This window comes from Bufo gargarizans, chromosome 2 (assembly GCF_014858855.1).
Source record: "Bufo gargarizans isolate SCDJY-AF-19 chromosome 2, ASM1485885v1, whole genome shotgun sequence".
In the NCBI taxonomy this organism is placed as follows: Eukaryota; Metazoa; Chordata; class Amphibia; order Anura; family Bufonidae; genus Bufo; species Bufo gargarizans.
This window is the reverse complement of record NC_058081.1, coordinates 573,540,679-573,559,327: the sequence shown is the minus strand read 5'-3', so window position 1 is coordinate 573,559,327 and position 18,649 is coordinate 573,540,679. Positions and strand designations below refer to the sequence as shown.

At 45.9% G+C, this 18,649-nt stretch overlaps 1 protein-coding gene across 2 annotated transcripts in view; it reads right to left on the bottom strand.

The window, feature by feature from the left end:
* Positions 1-17,628, bottom strand: part of SNX19 (sorting nexin 19) — a 30,547-nt gene extending 12,919 nt beyond the window's left edge. The window contains exons 1-7 of one of the 2 annotated variants that reach the window (XM_044281730.1): positions 17,535-17,628; positions 15,859-16,014; positions 7,808-9,363; positions 6,702-6,840; positions 2,130-2,230; positions 1,921-2,040; positions 582-712 (exon numbers count right to left, since the gene is read on the bottom strand). In XM_044281730.1, coding sequence (XP_044137665.1) covers positions 582-712; positions 1,921-2,040; positions 2,130-2,230; positions 6,702-6,840; positions 7,808-9,363; positions 15,859-15,895 — 2,084 coding nt within the window. In that variant the 5' untranslated portion in view covers positions 15,896-16,014; positions 17,535-17,628. The remainder of the gene's footprint in view (positions 1-581; positions 713-1,920; positions 2,041-2,129; positions 2,231-6,701; positions 6,841-7,807; positions 9,364-15,858; positions 16,015-17,534) is intronic. The other variant, XM_044281731.1, reaches the window with a different exon arrangement.
* Positions 17,629-18,649: the final 1,021 nt, after the last annotated feature.

Sequence of the window (18,649 nt, the reverse complement as noted above, 5' to 3'; positions counted from 1 at the left end):
AAGGACACATATTACCAGGTTCAGGACCATAATTACAAAAACTTCCATAAATGACAGAGACAAGATATATACCTGCACCAGAGTTTGTTATATACAAGGGTCTCCTCAAGATAACCCTCTGACCATATGCCCTACTAGGACAAATGGACATCATACATGGCAATAACAGCAGATTTCCAGCAATATTCACTCCATCTAGCACAAAACCAGCCTCATGTATATGTACAGCCCTTCCCCAAACAGGAGATGCTTGGTGACACATCAGGCAATCATAAATCCAACAATTCCATAATAAACCTCTGAACCTGAGTTGAGCATGTGATGAGCACTGAAGCCCCATATTAAGCGCCATTTTCCTCCAGGTCCCAGGATAATACTGAGCTTTCCATGGAGAGAGTATAGGCTGCTGTAAACTGTGTCTATATTCTGCAAACAGATCTGCGGGGTACTGCGTACTGTTCCAAGAACTATATGAGGAAATTTCTGTCAATGCCACAGCTTGTACTATCCACTACTGAATAGAAGTCAAAAGGGAAGTGCATGAAGTGCAAGTCCATCTACAAGCACCTCAGGCCACTCACTTTGAGCTCTTCTTGGTGTCATTCTGACTCTTCCCTTCCACTTCATTCTCGCTTAGTTCATCAGTTGGACTCTGGGGTTCAGAGCGTGGGAATGCTGTCTTCAGGGTGTCCACAATGGCGTTTACTACAATCTTCCAGAATAAAAAGGAGGGATAACTGTGATCTCAAGATGGCTTTTAGGAGCGCAGTAATTTTCTGTACACAGGATTATACATCCACATGAGTCCAAAGCCTTCACGGTGTATACAGTATTTTTCCCCCTATAAGACGCACTCCCCACCGCCCCAAAAGTGGGGGGAAATGGCAGTGCGTCTTATGGGGCAAATACTGCCATTTACACTGATACATCGCCGACCACGATGCTGCACAGCGCGGCTGGCGGTGTATCAGCAGGGAGGGAGGAGGGGTGGGGGACGGAATCTGGTGTTGTAATGGCAGCAGGGCCCGGTGCAGTCACTGTATTCTATTACACTGGGCCCCGCTCACTGCAGTATTAATAGGTAACGTGTAGGAATGGGCGCTGTTTTAAACTATAGTGATCCTCTGCAGCATAGAGAAATCCATGTAGTACAGTAGTCACTTGAAACTCCTGTAGGCAGGCCAGGGGGGCAGCGGCAGCGTAACGCCATTCACTACGTCACACGCCTGCTCCGCCTGCTTCATCATAAAGTGGGAGGAGCAGGCGTGTGACGTACTCAATGGCGTTACACTGCCGCCGCCGCCCGGCTTGCCTACAGGAGTTTCAAGTGAGTACCGTACTGCTTGGATTTCTCTATGCTGCAGAGGATCACTATAGTTTAAAACTGCGCCCATGCCTACACGTTACCTATTAATACTGCAGTGAGCGGGGCCCGGAATAATAGAATACAGTGACTGCACCAGGCCCCACTGCCATTACAACACCAGATGCCGGCCCCCACCCCCTGTATTGGGGGGTCATTCACTATTTTACACAGGGACACTGTTATGGGGGGGATCTGTGGATGACACTGTTATGAGGGGGAGGGGGGAATCTGTGGATGACACATAAATAGCATAAGATGCTATATATGTGTCATTAATAGATCCCCCCATAGCAGTGTCACCCACAGATCCCCCCCATAACAGTGTCATCCACAGATCCCCACATAACAGTGCCATCCACAGATCCCCCATAACAGTGCCATCCACAGATCCCCCATAATAGTGTCATCCACAGACCACCATTAGTTCAAAATCCACCAAAAAGCACACCTTTTGATTCAAAATATATATATATATATATATATATATTTTCTTATTGTCCTCCTCTAAAACCTAGGTGCGTCTTATAGGGCGAAAAATACAGTACGTCACGCACCTTGTCTATCCGGGACACCAGGAATGGCTTCTTCACAAATGCAATCCGAGCGTCAGTGTTAAGTGCCAGGAATTCTTGCACCTCCTCGCTGCTTGCGATCTCCGGCACTGCGCACAGTTGCTGGAAACAAACAAATCCAGAAAAGGATTTGTTATTCTGGGGAAAACACCACCACATACTCAGTGCCCCTTCCCTATTACCCTACTGACCCTCAGGAAAGACTCCAGCAGGCTCTTTCGTGCCTCCACTTTATCACTGTCCATGTTCCCAAACGGTAAATCCGGAAGAAACTTCTTGGGTCCTTTAATATCTGAAAGTAACAAAGTCCAAAAGGGGACAGAAGGGAAGTTACCAGGTAGTACACTCATCCCTCAAGATACAATGGCCTTAGGGTGCAATGTTTTCACATACAATGGTCTTTTTTGGGCCATCGAAGGTCGAAACTAGACTCAACATACAATGCCTCAGACTCAGATCCACATGGCCATTTCACTGGTAAAACACCTTTATTGCTTGTCTAGTAGCTTCTCTGTGGTACTACATGTCCTGTCTATGCCAGGTGAGCTGTAACTTTATTTAATTTTTCTGGTACATCTAGACCCTGAAGAGGCTCCTGCCCTGAGCACAGAAAGTAATTTACAGCTTCCAGCATCTATTCCTGACTGCTTTACGTAAAGACTTACTTTATCTGTCTTGGTTATCTCCTTATTTTTCTTAAAACTTCACTTTTTCTTGTTTTGGGATGATATTTTGAGACTTTGTAACCAATTACAAATTTTCCATAGAGTTATGGACTCAAGTTACAATGGTTTCAACTTACAATGGTTGCCCAGTAACCAATTGACATTGTAACCTGAGGGACCACTATATTACTAGTGATACAGCTCCACCATGCAGTAGATAATGATGTCACAGGGCTCCTCCAGTCCTCATGCACACAAACTTATTTTCTTTCCACGTCCGTTCAGTTTTTTTTTTTTTTGTAGACCGTATGCGGACCCATTCATTTCAATGGGTCCAGTGCTCCAGACAAAAAAAAATACCTAGTAGCCATTGGCTCCTGAACTGAAAAATTTAGGAGCCAAATTAAATTTTCAGTTGCCAAATTGAAACTGAATCAAAATTTTGGTACCGTGACAACGCTACGCCGATCAGATCGGCGTAGGGTTGTTTCGATACCAAAATTTTGATTCGCTTTCATCACCATAAAAAATGTATTGCAATAATCAATACCACGCAAAAAATAAAAAAAACCAAAAAAAGCAGTGTGCATTTTGCATTTTATGAAACGTTCGGCCCATAATAGAACAGCGTTATCCTATTTTTTTGGGGGCGACAAGGTGACGAAAAAATGGCGAATCGCATGGTTTTTATTTATTTGTGTTACAGCGCTCACCGCATAGGAGATATTTTTTAATAATTTAATAGTTTGGACTTTTCGGACGCAGCGCTATGTAATATGTTTATTTATTTATTGCTTATATATTTGATATCTGAAATTGTGAAAGGGGGGATTTAAAGGGACACTGACAGGCCAAATCAGCATATTTAGTTATATATATGGCATTACAGGTCTTATAAAGTCTATTAAAAGCATCTAAGTATCCCCCCTGTCCACCTTATAAATACCGAAAACTACAATTTTATAACCGGCTTGTATCGTCACCAATCTGCCCAAGGGGCGGCGTTTAATCTCTAATTGCGCCCAGCCAGCCGCTCCCAACTGCCGTTCTGAAGCCCCGCCAGGCTCATCAATATTCACTTCGCTGGGTGGTGGCTACAACTCTCCCCAGTCAAGATCCTGCAAGAAGTTAGTGAGCAGCACTCTGAAGCGCTGCTCTGAACAGTGCCCGGCGCATGCGCATGAAGCAGAGGCTGCAGCGGCCTCGAAGACGCAGGCTGGGTCTGTACGCAGGCGCGATGTAACCCTGGCCGGGCACAAGCGCAGAAGATTAGAAGAGGACGATGCCCAGAGGATTCAATTGGCCATGCGCAGGATCTTGACTGGGGAGAGTTGTAGCCGCCGGCCAGTGAAGTGAATATTGATGAGCTGGGCGGGGCTTCAAAACGACAGTTGGGAGCGGCTGGCTGGGCGCAATTTGAGATTAAACGCCACCCCTTGGGCAGATTGGTGACGAGACAAGCAGGTTATAAAACGTTAGTTTTCGGTATTTATAAGGTGGACAGGGGGGATACTTAGATGCTTTTAATAGACTTTATAAGACCTGTAATGTCATATATATAACTAAATATGCTGATTTGGCCTGTCAGTGTCCCTTTAAACTTAATATTTTAGGGTACTTTCACACTAGCGTTTTTCATTTCCAGCATAGAGTTCCGTCACAGGGGCTCTATACCGGAAAAGAACTGATCAGGCATATCCCCATGCATTCTGAATGGCGAGTAATCCGTTCAGGATGCATCAGGATGTCTTCAGTTCAGTCATTTTGACTGATCAGGCAAAAGTTAAAACTGTAGCATGCTACGGTTTTATCTCCAACGAAAAAAACCGAAGACTTGCCAGAATTTTTCCCCATAGGAATGTATTATTCAAAATACCGGAATGCCGGATCCGTGCATGCGTTGACCGGTAAAAATGTGTAAAAAGATACAAGACGCATCCGTCTGTCCGCATGACAAGCGGAGAGATGGATTCGTTGTTGCAATGGATTTGTGAGATGGATCCGCATCCGAATGCGTCTCACAAATGCTTTCAGTCACATCCAGATCGGCGGATCCGGCAGGCAGTTCTGACGACGGAACTGCTTGCCGGATCACACTGCCGCAAGTGTGAAAGTAGCCTTAGTGTTTGTGTTTTTTTTTTTTACTTACTATTAGTCCCGTTAGGGGCTAGTACCCTTGTCCTATTCACCCTTAGGCCCCTTTCACATGGGCGAGATTTCTGCGCAGGTGCAATGCTTGAGGTGAACGCATTGCACCCGCACTGAATCCGGACCCATTCACTTCTATGGGGCTGTGCACATGAGCATCACTTGTGCGTTGCGTGAAAATCGCAGCATGCTCTATGTTGTGCGTTTTTTCACGCAATGCAGGCTACATAGAAGTAAATGGAGCTGCGTGAAAATCGCAAGCATCCGCAAGCAAGTGCGGATGCGGTGCGATTTTCACGCATGGTTGCTAGGATGAAAGTCTATTCACTGTGTTATTTTCCCTTATAACATGGTTATAAGGGAAAATAATAGCATTCTTTAATACAGAATGCTTAGTAGAAGGTCAATTGAGGGTTAAAAAAAAAACTATTCAACGGCAGAGCTGTGGCAGCGGGTCTAGTCGCAAATGGCAACAAGACTAAAAAGTCTTGTCACCATTTGTAAATTATAGGTCGCATTGGCGATCATTTTGGTAGCCATCTGGAGCCCTGAATGGGTCCCTCAAAAAATGGAAGTTACTCTGTGTGCATTCCGTTTCTGTATGTCAGTTCCGCAAAAAATTTAATTTGTCCCATTATTGTACGCATTATGGACAAGGTTAGGCTTGTTCTATTAGGGGCCAGCTATACGCAAAATATGAAATGCACACGGACGTCATCCGTATTTTTTGCGGACCGCAACATACATACGGTCGTGTGCATGAGCCGGAAAGTTAGATAACTGTGTATTGCCACGTTTACATGCACCAACGGAGCAGGCAAATATTGGGAAGGAATCTCTACTTCCCAATAATTGTCTGCTCATCAGTGGACATGCAGCTATAACCTTCACTGTACGGGGATGAGCAATGGCTACTGCAATCCATCATCCTCATCCAAATTTATTGTTTCTGGGCAGCAGATCGTTGTTTACACAGAACAATCTGCTGCCCAGAAATAATGTTTAATGTGCTGCATAAATGACTACTTCTCCTGATGAGCGAGGTGATCGACGGCCAACTATCGGGAACATGTATTTGTACAACTGTTCATTCCCAATAATGGTCCTGTATCAGTCCGGAGTGCAGGCGGTTTCTCTCACAGAGGATTGTCTGGGCAATTTTTAGAAAAAAATAATAATTATCTCAGGGCTCAGGGCTAGGTCTGCCTCTGCACACTAACAATGCGTGTTTCACTGACAGCAAGCAGAGATCTCAAAAATACTGAAGAACTGATATACAAAGTCTATCAGAAGATTGGAGAACCCTTATTATATAATATTACAGAGCTCACCTACCCTCTACTATAAGTGGATACTCTTGCAATTAGTATACCTTTGGCTACAATCTACAGACATTACGCAAGCTCATCTATTGGGGGGGTCGGGCAAGTTCTGTTCTTATGTCTCATGTGTTTACAGGAAGCATCTACATCTACAGTGTATTGTGTAGGGAATATTTAGTTCAGTAATTTTCCACAGTAAAGGGCATCTGCCGCTCCCTCTCCACTTTGACTTACAAGGCCTTGTTATGACTCTTACACTACCTGGCCCTGTCAATGAAAGTGTAGAGGGCACTGCAGGTGCAGAGAGAGCAGAGCCTCAAGGAGTAATGGCAACCCGTTGCTCCTAGAGGTTTATTTGCATAGATTAGAACATCATTTTTCCCAGCGGTGTGGGCACATATGAACATGGGACCAACACAGATGCCTTCAGCTTCCAGAAACACGTGCAAAAGGTCAGGCAGTTTCATAGGTACAAATCTGCTGACAGATGCCCTTTAAAGCCTCACCAGTGAACATAGATACAGGAAAGTCAGCTAATTTGCCCCCTCTCCCATCCATTTTCCCGAATGCTCTGCCCCTGCGCTAGATGTCTGGATCACGTTATACAATTATTGGACAAGTGTCTCACGTTTGATGAACTTGCGTAGCTCAGCTTTTTCCTCCAGGCGAGTCTGTAAATTGAGGAACTCGCGGTACCTTCGGTTGACGGTGTGATAAGCCATTGGCTGAAGCGTGCCCAGGGACTGGCTGTCCAGAGCCGTGTCGTACTGTGGGACACAGAAACATTCATGACGTGGTCATTTCACAGATGCAGCCCGCCCCCCAGCGCCCTTACTGCCTGCAGACTGCAACAGATTGCACACGTGTAGCGTCAGCGAATGTTAATATTCACGCCGCACGTCTGCCGTGGTCACTTTCCTCACACACATTGTTCTCAAAGTAATTAAATGCCTGACCGACTTCCGCTCGCTTCCTTTGAAGATGCAACGCCCCGTGGGTTTACACTCAGCCCCTTCCAGGCACTTAGCGCTATTACTGGACCTTTGAAGTTGTTCAGTACAACAAATGCTGATTAATTTTACATGTTTTAGCGATTAGATCTCATTTGTCGACTTTAACTCAAATTAATCACAGTCTCCAGGGTGGGAAGAAACATTGCACCAAAGGGACTGTGAAGCGAAGATAAATATTATAGTCATATATGGCCTGCATATTCATTGCTTTATAAGGTGTAACCCTACTCATACACATTTCACATTCAAAGTACATCATGTCTTCTCCTGGAGTAGCATCCAGAGCTGCACTCACAATTCTGCTATCACATGATTTCTTGTGCTCCAGTCACCTCGAGAGCTGGCACAGCAAATCTGCTACCTTTAAGATGGCCATAAACCTCCCTTGTATGTTGGCCAAACACGCCAATTTTGGCAGGATTGCCTGACTATCTAAAATGTGTGGGGACCTCCGTTAGGACAGAAAGGTTGGACATTTCAAACAAGCATGTCTGCGAGGGGGGGGGGGGGACCATACAAACTCAGCAGCAGTAAAAATATCCAAAGAAAAATATCCAGAGTAATCCCAATCTAGAAATGCTGGAAGGTGTAATCTCAGTAACCTCAAATGACCCTTTATCAAGCAGGCTGTATAGTAAATATGGATCCTATTCCTCACCACCCGATTCTGATCTTTACTTTGCAGCACTGAGATCTCCAATATTATGAAGAGACACTTTACCTTTATAGTGTACAACGTGTAGGGATGAGAACCAGTCCCGCTGTGCTCACGTGCTGTTATGGTACCCGTAATTCGTAGATTTTGGATTAGTACTGGTCCGTCGGGGCTACTGAGGGGTATAAAGCTGAATGGATGAATAGGGGCAGTGGGGGAGGATGTGATATTGGGGGAAGCATCAATTGGACTCAACCCTTCTTTGTCATTAGGAGGTACAGTTATAAATTCTGAATCCAGACCTGTGGGCTCAATCAGGATCTCCGGTCGAGAAGGTGTCCCCCCATGCATGGTCATACAGGCCTCTTCAGACAGGGCAAACCCACTTTCATCATGCGCAGGGACAATGGGGCTCTCAGCTGGGGTCAGTGAGTCCAAGCAGCAGTCAGATAAGAGGTCATCAGATGAGTTCATCAATGGAGGGTCCAGTTCCCGTCCAAAGTCAGAAAGGGGAGACTCCAGCTCAGATTCCTCACAGAGGAAGAGGGGGCTGCAAGGCTCTGGAGGGTGAAGATACTGCCCTGAGAAGATATCTAACTTATCTTTACATGAGCCCAGAAAATCCATGGTTTCCATTGTGCCTCTAGCCCTTCCCTCCCCCTCATGTTCTAGATCAGCGTTATCCATCATCTCATAATTGGACATGGTACCTGACAGTGGTGAGGAAAGGATGAGCTGAGGAGCTGAATCCTGACTTGGCCCCAAAGGAAGTGACTTGGGAACAGTTGGTGGAGCAGAAGCAACATCCTTCTCCTCTTCTACTTTCAGTGGCAGCTTGGAAAATATGTTGGTCAACACAATGTTAATCCAATCTGGTTCCGACATTCTTCCCACAAGAGGAAGGATAACATTACAAGCTATGAGCTCCACCACTAAATGTCTTCCAGTTCGCGTCTCCAGGTGCGGCTGAGGAACCAGCTCTGTCAGCAGGAGATCCACCAACCAGCGACTGTGGGCCACCTCATCTGTGCTGCTTGACATGGCTGGGTGGGCAGGACTCAGCTCCTGGTAGGCTTCCCATAATCGTGACTCCCTTTCGGATTGGTCACTGATGCCTTGCACTCGTGCTTTTGCCCATTTATGGCATTGAAGGTGACAACCAGCCAGAATGAGCAATTTCCTTGTTAGATCCTCCCGATCTGTAGAGTTTAACTTTCTCTTCAGCTCCATGGACAAATCCCACATGACTCTACTGACTTCATCCTCAAATGCAGTTTCATGGCTTAGCCTTCGATACCAGGATGACACAAAGTCCCGGACAATCTTCTGAATGGTCAGGCCGATCTCTTTGTCCAGCTGCACCTCTGCATCTGGACACTGGCTGTTGTGTTCTAAAGTGATAAATCTCTCCAAGTGAATGGAGGTGGTGCTGCCAAGTATAAACTGTGGCCCCACCCAGGCTCCGATGGCAGCTATGACCCCGGAGAATAGAAGGAGAAGCCAAACATTCACCAAGAGATGGACAATCATCAACCAGGCTACAATGACCCCAACAATAAGGAACTTCCACTTCTTGTCTTTGGGCAGTGGAGCCTTACACTTCATAATCTCCATGTCCCCACCTGTGAAAAGAATATTAGAGAGGTGAGGAACATATTAGAGAGATGAGGAGAATATTAAAGAGGTGAGGAGAATAACAAACTGGTGAGGGGAATAGCAAAAGGGAGAAGACTATTAGAGAGGTGTGGAGAATAGCAAAGTATTGAGAATATCAGAGGGGGTGAAAAGAATATCAGAGGCGGGGTGAGAAGAATATCAGAGGCGGGGTGAGAAGAATATCAGAGGCGGGGTGAGAAGAATATCAGAGGCAGGGTGAGAAGAATATCAGAGGCGGGGTGAGAAGAATATCAGAGGCGGGGTGAGAAGAATATCAGAGGCGGGGTGAGAAGAATATCAGAGGCGGGGTGAGAAGAATATCAGAGGCGGGGTGAGAAGAATATCGGAGGCGGGGTGAGAAGAATATCGGAGGCGGGGTGAGAAGAATATCAGAGGGGGTGAGGAGAATATCACAAGAGAGAGTAGAATATTAGAGGGTTGAGGAGAATATCACAGGGTAGAAAACAGTATCAGAAGCGTAAAGAGAATATCAGAGGGGGGAGAATATCAGAAGGACGAGTAGAGTATCAGAAGGGCGAGTAGAGTATCAGAATGGTGAGGAGAATATCAGAGGGATGACTAGAATATCAGAGGGAGTAAAAACAATATCAGGGGAGGAGAAAAGACTAACATAGGGGTGAGCAGAATATAAGAGGGGTGAGGAGATTATCAGAGGGGTGATGTTTTTCCCAGTAGAGTAATTTTGTTAGGAGCACAGGCATACATAATGCTAAGAAGTCGCTATTTATTCAAGGAAACCATTAAAAAATTCTTAATCTGAAGTTTTTTTTATTTATTTCTGTCTACGGAGAGAGCTATAGTTTTTATTGCCACCATTTTGGGATATATAAGCATATATAAGACTTTTTGATAACTTTTCATTCAATTTTTTATTTATTTTTTACTTTCATTCTTAGTCCCCTTAGGTGAACTTGGACATGATCCTTTGGTCACTTATACCTAAGTCTGCAATAGTATACTACTGCAGTTTATGTGATAATATTTTTTTTTTACTGGCTTATCAGGCAGTTTGCTGTGGCAGGCCTGGGAGCCTTCACAAGACCACAAGCTACCATAGCAACCTATCAAAACCCCACGTTTTGGCCAGAAGACAGAAGGAGCTCTTCCCTCTGACTAGCATTTCAAATGGTGTGGTCACGACTAACTGCAGCACCTTAGGTCTTAAATGATTAGGATAGGAGTTAACTCCAATCCTGGTCATTGCAGCCAGATGTCAGCTGTATTACACGTATGGAGCGGGCTCAACTCAGGAGTCCGCTTCATACCTGACTTACATGCAAATTTCGTATAGTTATATCATTTCATATTAAGGGGTTGGTAAAAACAAGCTCCGTCAGGAGAAGATCAGAGAGTTGAGTAGAATATCACCAGGGTGAGGTACCATAGTGGTGAGGAGAATAGCAGAGGGGTGAAGAGGATATTAAAGAGGAGGGGAATAAATCAGAGGGATGTGGAGGATATCAGAAAGGTGAAGAGGATATCAGAGAGATGATGAAAATATTGGGGGGGGGGGGGGTGAGGAGAATATAAGAGATGTGAAAATATCAGAGGGATGAGGAGAATATTAGATGGATGAGAAGAATATCAAAGGGGTGATGAGGATACCTCCTGGGTGGGGAGAATATCAGAAGGGTAAGAAGAATATCAGGAGGGTAAGAAGAATATCAGGAGGGTAAGAAGAATATCAGGAGGGTAAGAAGAATATCAGGAGGGTAAGAAGAATATCAGGAGGGTAAGAAGAATATCAGGAGGGTAAGAAGAATATCAGGAGGGTAAGAAGAAAATCAGGAGGGTAAGAAGAAAATCAGGAGGGTAAGAAGAAAATCAGGAGGGTAAGAAGAAAATCAGGAGGGTAAGAAGAAAATCAGGAGGGTAAGAAGAAAATCAGGAGGGTAAGATGAATATCAGGAGGGTGTGGAGAGTATCAGAGGGGTGATGAGAATATCAGGAGTGAGGAGGATATTAAAGAGGTATAAAGGATATCAGAGAGGTGAGGAAAACATTAGAGGGAGGAGTGAGGAGAACATAAGAGATGTGAAAATATCAGAGGGATGAGGAGAATATCAGAGGACCGAGAAGAATATTAGATTAATTAGGAGAATATCAAAGGGGTGATGACGATAATAAAAAGATGAGGCGAATATCAGAGTAGTAAGTAGTATCCAGGAATTCAGTGCCCCTGCCGTTAATTTTTTTCTACTGCATAATTGCAGGTATTTTCCTATGTGGACTATTACTAATGAGCGCATCCATTGTGGCTGTGTTGAAAAAACAACTCACCTCTTCTATTTGACTGTGCCGCGGTCAGGATCTGTGCTCCAGCGTGATGACGTTTCACAGCATTGGAAGCAGCATGACCTGCCAAACGTCGTCACGCTGGAGCGCAAGTCCTATCCTGAGCTTCCAGTGACCAGTGCCAGCCAGTGTTCAGTGTGGTGCGATTAAATGGATGAGGTGATTATTATTTTTTTATTATATTTTTTGCACAAGCAGAGAAGGGGGTATTATTAATATTGGGGGCACTAATAGGGGCATTATTAATATTGGTGAGCATTATTAATTCTGGTGGTCACTTATGGGGGCATAACTATTACTGGCGGCACTAATGAGGGCATTATTAATACTGGGGACACTAATGGGAGCATTATTAATACTGGGGGCACTAATGGGGACATTATCAAAACTGGGGGGGCACTAATGGGGACATTATCAAAACTGGGAGCCACATTATGACATAGCAATATTATGCAGAAAAACAAACAAAAAACGCAGAGGGGCATTTACTATTGTGAAATATGCCTAAATTAGGCGTATTTTAGGCGACCCCCACCCCCGCTGACATCAGGTCTAAATGGCGTGGGCGGGGAATGTGACAGGATAGGTCTGTTTCAGGTATGGAAAATAGTCCGAATGTAAGACAGCTTGGAAGCTTACATTTAGAAGTAGCGCTGGATGCGCCAAAGTTATGGAGAGGCCGGCGCCTCTTCATAACTTTGGCGGAACCACCGCCAGCTATGGGCTTTTATTAAGACCAGTCTTAATAAATATGCCCCGCATTCTTTATTTTGAGCATCTGTTATGCCTATTTTGCAACTGTTTGTGTCAGTTCCGTCAGATCTGTTATTTTTGACGGGCGAAAAAGTCCTCCTCGCAGAACTTCTTCTTTCGTTAAAAACAACAGATCTGTGACGGAACTGACACAAACGGTTGTAAAATAAGCATAAAAGATGGTCTAAATAAAGAATCCATTTTTAAAAAATATTTTTCTGTTCTTTTGACGGATCACAAGAACGGAAAACAAACCGGTGATGTGAATGTGGCCTAAGGCTACATCCACACAACAGTGAAAAATTGCTGTGTAACGGCCGTTTAAGTAACGGCCGTCACATGGCCATTTTTTAATACCAAAGAGAGTCAATGAGGCTATTCACATGCCATTTTTTTTACCGGACAGGGAATAGCACCTGTCAAAAAATTTGACATGTCCAATTTTGGCAGTTTTCACGTTTTTCAGACCCCATTGAAATCAACGGGGGCGTTTTTAACGGCTGCTTACACAGAACTTGTAGTTAAAAATGGGTACACTGGGACAATATAGCCTTTTAAGGGTTAAAAAAATACTCAACTCATCCACTTGCACGCACAGCGGCAGTCTCTTCTGTCTTGATTTAAAAAGGCCTGCCAAACAACTGGGTTGAGCTTAATGACATCACCACATGCTCAAGAGTGTCATCAAGCTGAGCGCAGGTCCTTCGGCAGGTCTTTTTCAATCAAAAGAGTAGAGACTGCCGCTGCGCGAGCAAGTGTGTGGGGTGAGTATTTTTGTTTTTTGCTACAAAACATTAAAGCTGGGGGCCACTATAGGGGACATTAATAAAGCTGGGGGCCACTATAGGGGACATTAATAAAGCTGGGGGCAACTATAGGGAACATTAATAAAGCTGGGGGCAACTATAGGGAACATTAATAAAGCTGGGGGCCACTATAGGGGACATTAATAAAGCTGGGGGCCACTATAGGGGACATTAATAAAGCTGGGGGCAACTATAGGGAACATTAATAAGGCTGGGGGCAACTATAGGGAACATTAATAAAGCTGGGGGCCACTATAGGGGACATTAATAAAGCTGGGGGCCACTATAGGGGACATTAATAATGTTGGGGGTCACTATGGGAGACATTTCTAATAATGGTGGCCACTATCGGGGGACATTTCTAATGCTGGGGGCTACTTCTAATGCTCGGGGCCACTATGGGGGACATTATTACCACTGGGGCCACTATGGGGGACATTACATTAGTGAGGGGGCAAAAATGGGGAAAAAGACACCAGAACCTGCAAAGTCTTGTGTAGTTTTTCCATCATGTTACGTTTTGTACATTTTATAGCAGTGGTAGTAATGGAGGTATCTAACTGACGCTTCCATAACTATCACTGGGACTTATTGTCAGTCAGCGGTGTTCTTCCACCCCAGAGCTGACATTAACCCCCCTCCATTACCTCGGTACCCAAAGCCACAGGGGTGGTGGGAAGAGCCGGATTGTTGTCAGGGCTGGAACCATTTTATATGATAGTTCTACTCTTGAGGTGGCTGCAGGCTGGTATTTTTAGGGTGAGAAGCAGCCAATAACCATGGACCTTCACATCCTGATAATGTCAGCCCCCACTTGTTGGTTAAATCTTGGCTGCTTATATAAAAAGGAGGGGGGGCCTAATTCCTTTTTTTTAGGTGGGGGCATTTTTTTTTCATAAACAGCCATAGATTAACCAATAGCTGGGGGCTGACATTATCAGAATGTGAAGGTCCGTGGTTATTAGCCCCTTCTCACCCTAAAAATACCAGCCTGCGGCCGCCTCGAGAGCGGAGCCACCATATAAAATGGTTCCAGACCTGATGACAAGCCGACTCTTCCCAGCGCCCCTGTGGCTTAGGGTATCGGGGTAATGGAGGGGGGTTAATGTCAGCTCTGGGGTGGAAGAACACCGCTGACTGACAATAAGTCCCAGTGATAGTTATGGAGGCGTCTGTTAGATACCTCCATTACTACCACTGCTATAAAATGTACAAAAAAAAAAAACCATGATGGAAAAACTGTTTAAATAAACATGCCCCAACTACAGCCCCCTGTAACCATTTTATTCCATAAATTTCACATAACTCTTATCGAGTCGAGCGAATCTGTCGCAGTCCAAGAGTGGATCTGTGAGAGAATAGATAACAAAATTTACGGCAAAATAATAAAACCTTTGCAAGAGAAAATGGCTTCCCCTTCACACAGCTAATCGGCCGGGGTGCAGGGAGTCGGACCCCTGCCGATCCTGAGCAGAGGTCATCAATGTTAAACTGCTGCTCAACCCCTTTAAAGGGAATCTATTACCCCGATTCTGGACCAGTAACACATAAGTTAGTAGTGACATAGGGAGTCCAGATCACAATTTTTTTTTTCCAGCTGCCCCCTGTCCTCCACTGTCAGAGCTCAGATACCCATTAAAAACAGGCAAAAAATTTGCTTTATTTTCAAAAAAGCATTGGTGTCAAATAAAACCCTGTGTTAAGCCACGGGGGTGTGGCCAGGGTCAGACTGGCCCGCCAGAGCACTAGAGGATCCTCCGGTGGGCCCAACCTCTGACAATAGTGGACCCCTAATAAAAAACATGGCCCTTAAAGAGGACCTTTCATGGTTTTTTCTTAGTTTAATTAAATACATTTCCTTGCGGGGTAACCCCCGCTGATGCCACCACCCTGCCTGTTTTTTTCAAATATCGCTCCTACGCCCCACTGTTCCCCCCCTGCAGTTTTCCCGCTCAGTATGTTAATCCTAGGTACAGGGAGGAGGAGACCCCAGGGTTTCTCAATGGGAGTTTCCTTCTCCCTGGCTGTGCCGCGATCCAATCACAGCGGAGAGCATCACAGCCAGGGGGAAGGAGACGCCCAGAGAAACCCTGGGGTCTCCTCCTCCCTGTACCTAGGATTAACATACTGAGCGGGAAAACTGCAGGGGGGCACAGCGGGGCGTACGAGTGATATTTAAATAAAAAACAGGCAGGGTGGCGGCATCAGCGGGTACCCCGCAAGGAAAGGTTTTTAAGTAAACTAAAAAAAAACATGAAAGGTCCTCTATAGAAAGACCCATTTCCTCTGGTGGTCCCAGGGGACTTCAGTCCGGCTTTGGGTGTGGCTTAACTTGGCCGGCATTTTTACTTAAGAAAGTGGCAACTCTAGTCACACGGTAATAGAAATACGGGCCATGGAGTAACCAGACTCACACAATGGATTGGGCTGGTTGCACCCCAGTGATATAAGTGAGCGTACCCTGAGAGATGTCAGTATGACCACTACGTTGTCACCACATCGCATCAGCGCCATCTTCCTGCCTGGAGTGCCGGAGTGAGGATCATGGTATATGTCCAACATGTCACCCATACAGTCTGCACTCACCTGTCTCTCCAGCCTCTCTCTGCAGATGTGACATCATCACTGACCTATCCTGGCTCTCATCAGGACATCTCCTGGCTGATGACTGGTGGTCACTGGCTGTCACTCTGCTGTCTTAATATCTGGATGTCACGGGCTGTCACTCGCGTCATTCTGTATCTGTGGATGACAAATAGTCACTTCTCTTTGCTGTCATTCTAAATGCACTCTCTGCCGTCACTCTACGTGCAGTCTCTCTCTATTATATCACTCTACAAGAAGTATCTGTTGTCGCACTATACGCAGTCTCTCTCTATGCTGTCACTCTACATGCACTCTCTTTCAGTCTGTTTCTTTGCTCTCACTCTACAGTGTCTCTCTGCTGTTCTACATGGAGCATTTCTTTCTCTATGATGTAACTCTACATGCAGTCTTCCTTGGAAGTCATTTTACATGCAGTCTCTGCTGTTTATCTACATGCAGTCTCTCTCTCTGCTGTCACTCTACATGCAGTCTCTCTCTGCTGCCACTCTACATGCAGTCTCTCTCTGCTGCCACTCTACATGCAGTCTCTCTCTGCTGCCACTCTACATGCAGTCTCTCTCTGCTGCCACTCTACATGCAGTCTCTCTCTGCTGCCACTCTACATGCAGTCTCTCTCTGCTGCCACTCTACATGCAGTCTCTCTCTGCTGCCACTCTACATGCAGTCTCTCTCTGCTGCCACTCTACATGCAGTCTCTCTCTGCTGCCACTCTACATGCAGTCTCTCTCTGCTGCCACTCTACATGCAGTCTCTCTCTGCTGCCACTCTACATGCAGTCTCTCTCTGCTGCCACTCTACATGCAGTCTCCCTCTGCTGTCACTCTACATGCAGTCTCCCTCTGCTGTCACTCTACATGCAGTCTCTCTGCTGTCACTCTACATGCAGTCTCTCTCTGCTGTCACTCTACATGCAGTCTCTCTCTGCTGTCACTCTACATGCAGTCTCTCTCTGCTGTCACTCTACATGCAGTCTCTCTGCTGTCACTCTACATGCAGTCTCTCTGCTGTCACTCTACATGCAGTCTCTCTGCTGTCACTCTACATGCAGTCTCTCTGCTGTCACTCTACATGCAGTCTCTCTGCTGTCACTCTACATACAGTCTCTCTGCTGTCACTCTACATACAGTCTCTCTGCTGTCACTCTACATACAGTCTCTCTGCTGTCACTCTACATACAGTCTCTCTGCTGTCACTCTACATACAGTCTCTCTGCTGTCACTCTACATACAGTCTCTCTGCTGTCACTCTACATACAGTCTCTCTGTTGTCACTCCACATACAGTCTCTCTGTTGTCACTCTACATACAGTCTCTCTGTTGTCACTCCACATACAGTCTCTCTGTTGTCACTCCACATACAGTCTCTCTGTTGTCACTCTACATACAGTCTCTCTGTTGTCACTCCACATACAGTCTCTCTGCTGTCACTCTACATACAGTCTCTCTGTTGTCACTCTACATACAGTCTCTCTGTTGTCACTCCACAGGTAGTCTCTCTGCTGTCACTCTACATGCAGTCTCTTTCAGCTGTCACTCTAAAGTCTCTCAGCTGTCACTCTACATTCAGTCTCTCTGCTGTCACTCTACATGCAGTCACTCAGCATGCAGTCTCTCTCTCTCTCTCCCAGCCGTCACTCCCTCTTCCATTCTCTGTACCTGTTGTCTTGGTCTCTCGCTGTCGCAGTCCCGGGAGTGACGTCACGAGCGCCGGTGATCTGCAGGATGACGGCTGCACTCCTCTACGGACAGCGGCCCCTGGTGGTTGGAGGGTGGAGTGACCTGCATTTCCTGTTCCACAGCGCGGGTATCACTGCAGAGGGAAGGGAAGCTGACTGTACACGGCTATAGCAGCACAGCCCCGACGTGATGATGATGATGATGGTCTGCCAGTCTGCTGTGTACAAAGAACGTCAGCTGACAGTGCAGAGTGTACACCCATGCATGGGGGTGTATAGATGTCGGGCTCATGTTTTTGTAGTTATTTCTGGTTGGTATATATCTAATTTGGATATTTAAATTTTTCCCATGAAGCAGCTCCCCAAAATAAGCCACCATGCGCCCTCTCAGTCACCTCAATATGATGCAGTACCCCCATATGTCCTGGAGACTCCTCAAGGTAAATGGCTTTACACCAGAAAATGGCATCAAAAAGTGCAAAGTTTGGCGTGCACCATGATTGCATAAACTGTTGCTATGTTTTGGGGTTTAGAGCTCCACTTTTCCAAAAAGTGGGTGGCGAAGGCAGGGGTGCACCTAGCCTATCTGCTGCCTGAGGCGAAAATTGTAATGGCGCCCCTCCCATGCCAAATTTTCCATTTTCATAACGCGCTTTCTCTCGTTGCTGAAGGAATCATGAACACACTAAGTTCCTGGTCGCCCGTTGTACTGCGCAAGTGCAGCGGCGCACACCCCCCGACACATCCCTGGAAGTCACGTGGGGTAAGTTTTTTTTTCAGGTTAAGGTTTTTTCTCAGAACACCGGCCCTGTGAACGGGCTCTATTAGCACATAAAACAGTTTTTTCTAACCTGTCATTCACCTACCTAAGGTGCCCAAGGGGACGTCGCCATCCTCCCTGTCTATGGTGTCACCTCAGCCCCGCCTCCGCAATCGTCCGGTCCCTCATGTTATGCCTAGTGCGCACGAGCGGGAATCTGGCAGAGGGACCGGACGATTGCGGAGGCGGGGCTGAGGAAGGCAGCGATTTCAACTGGGACGGAGGCGCTGGGCACCTGAAGGAGATGGCTGCAGCCGGGCACACTGTATGAGGTG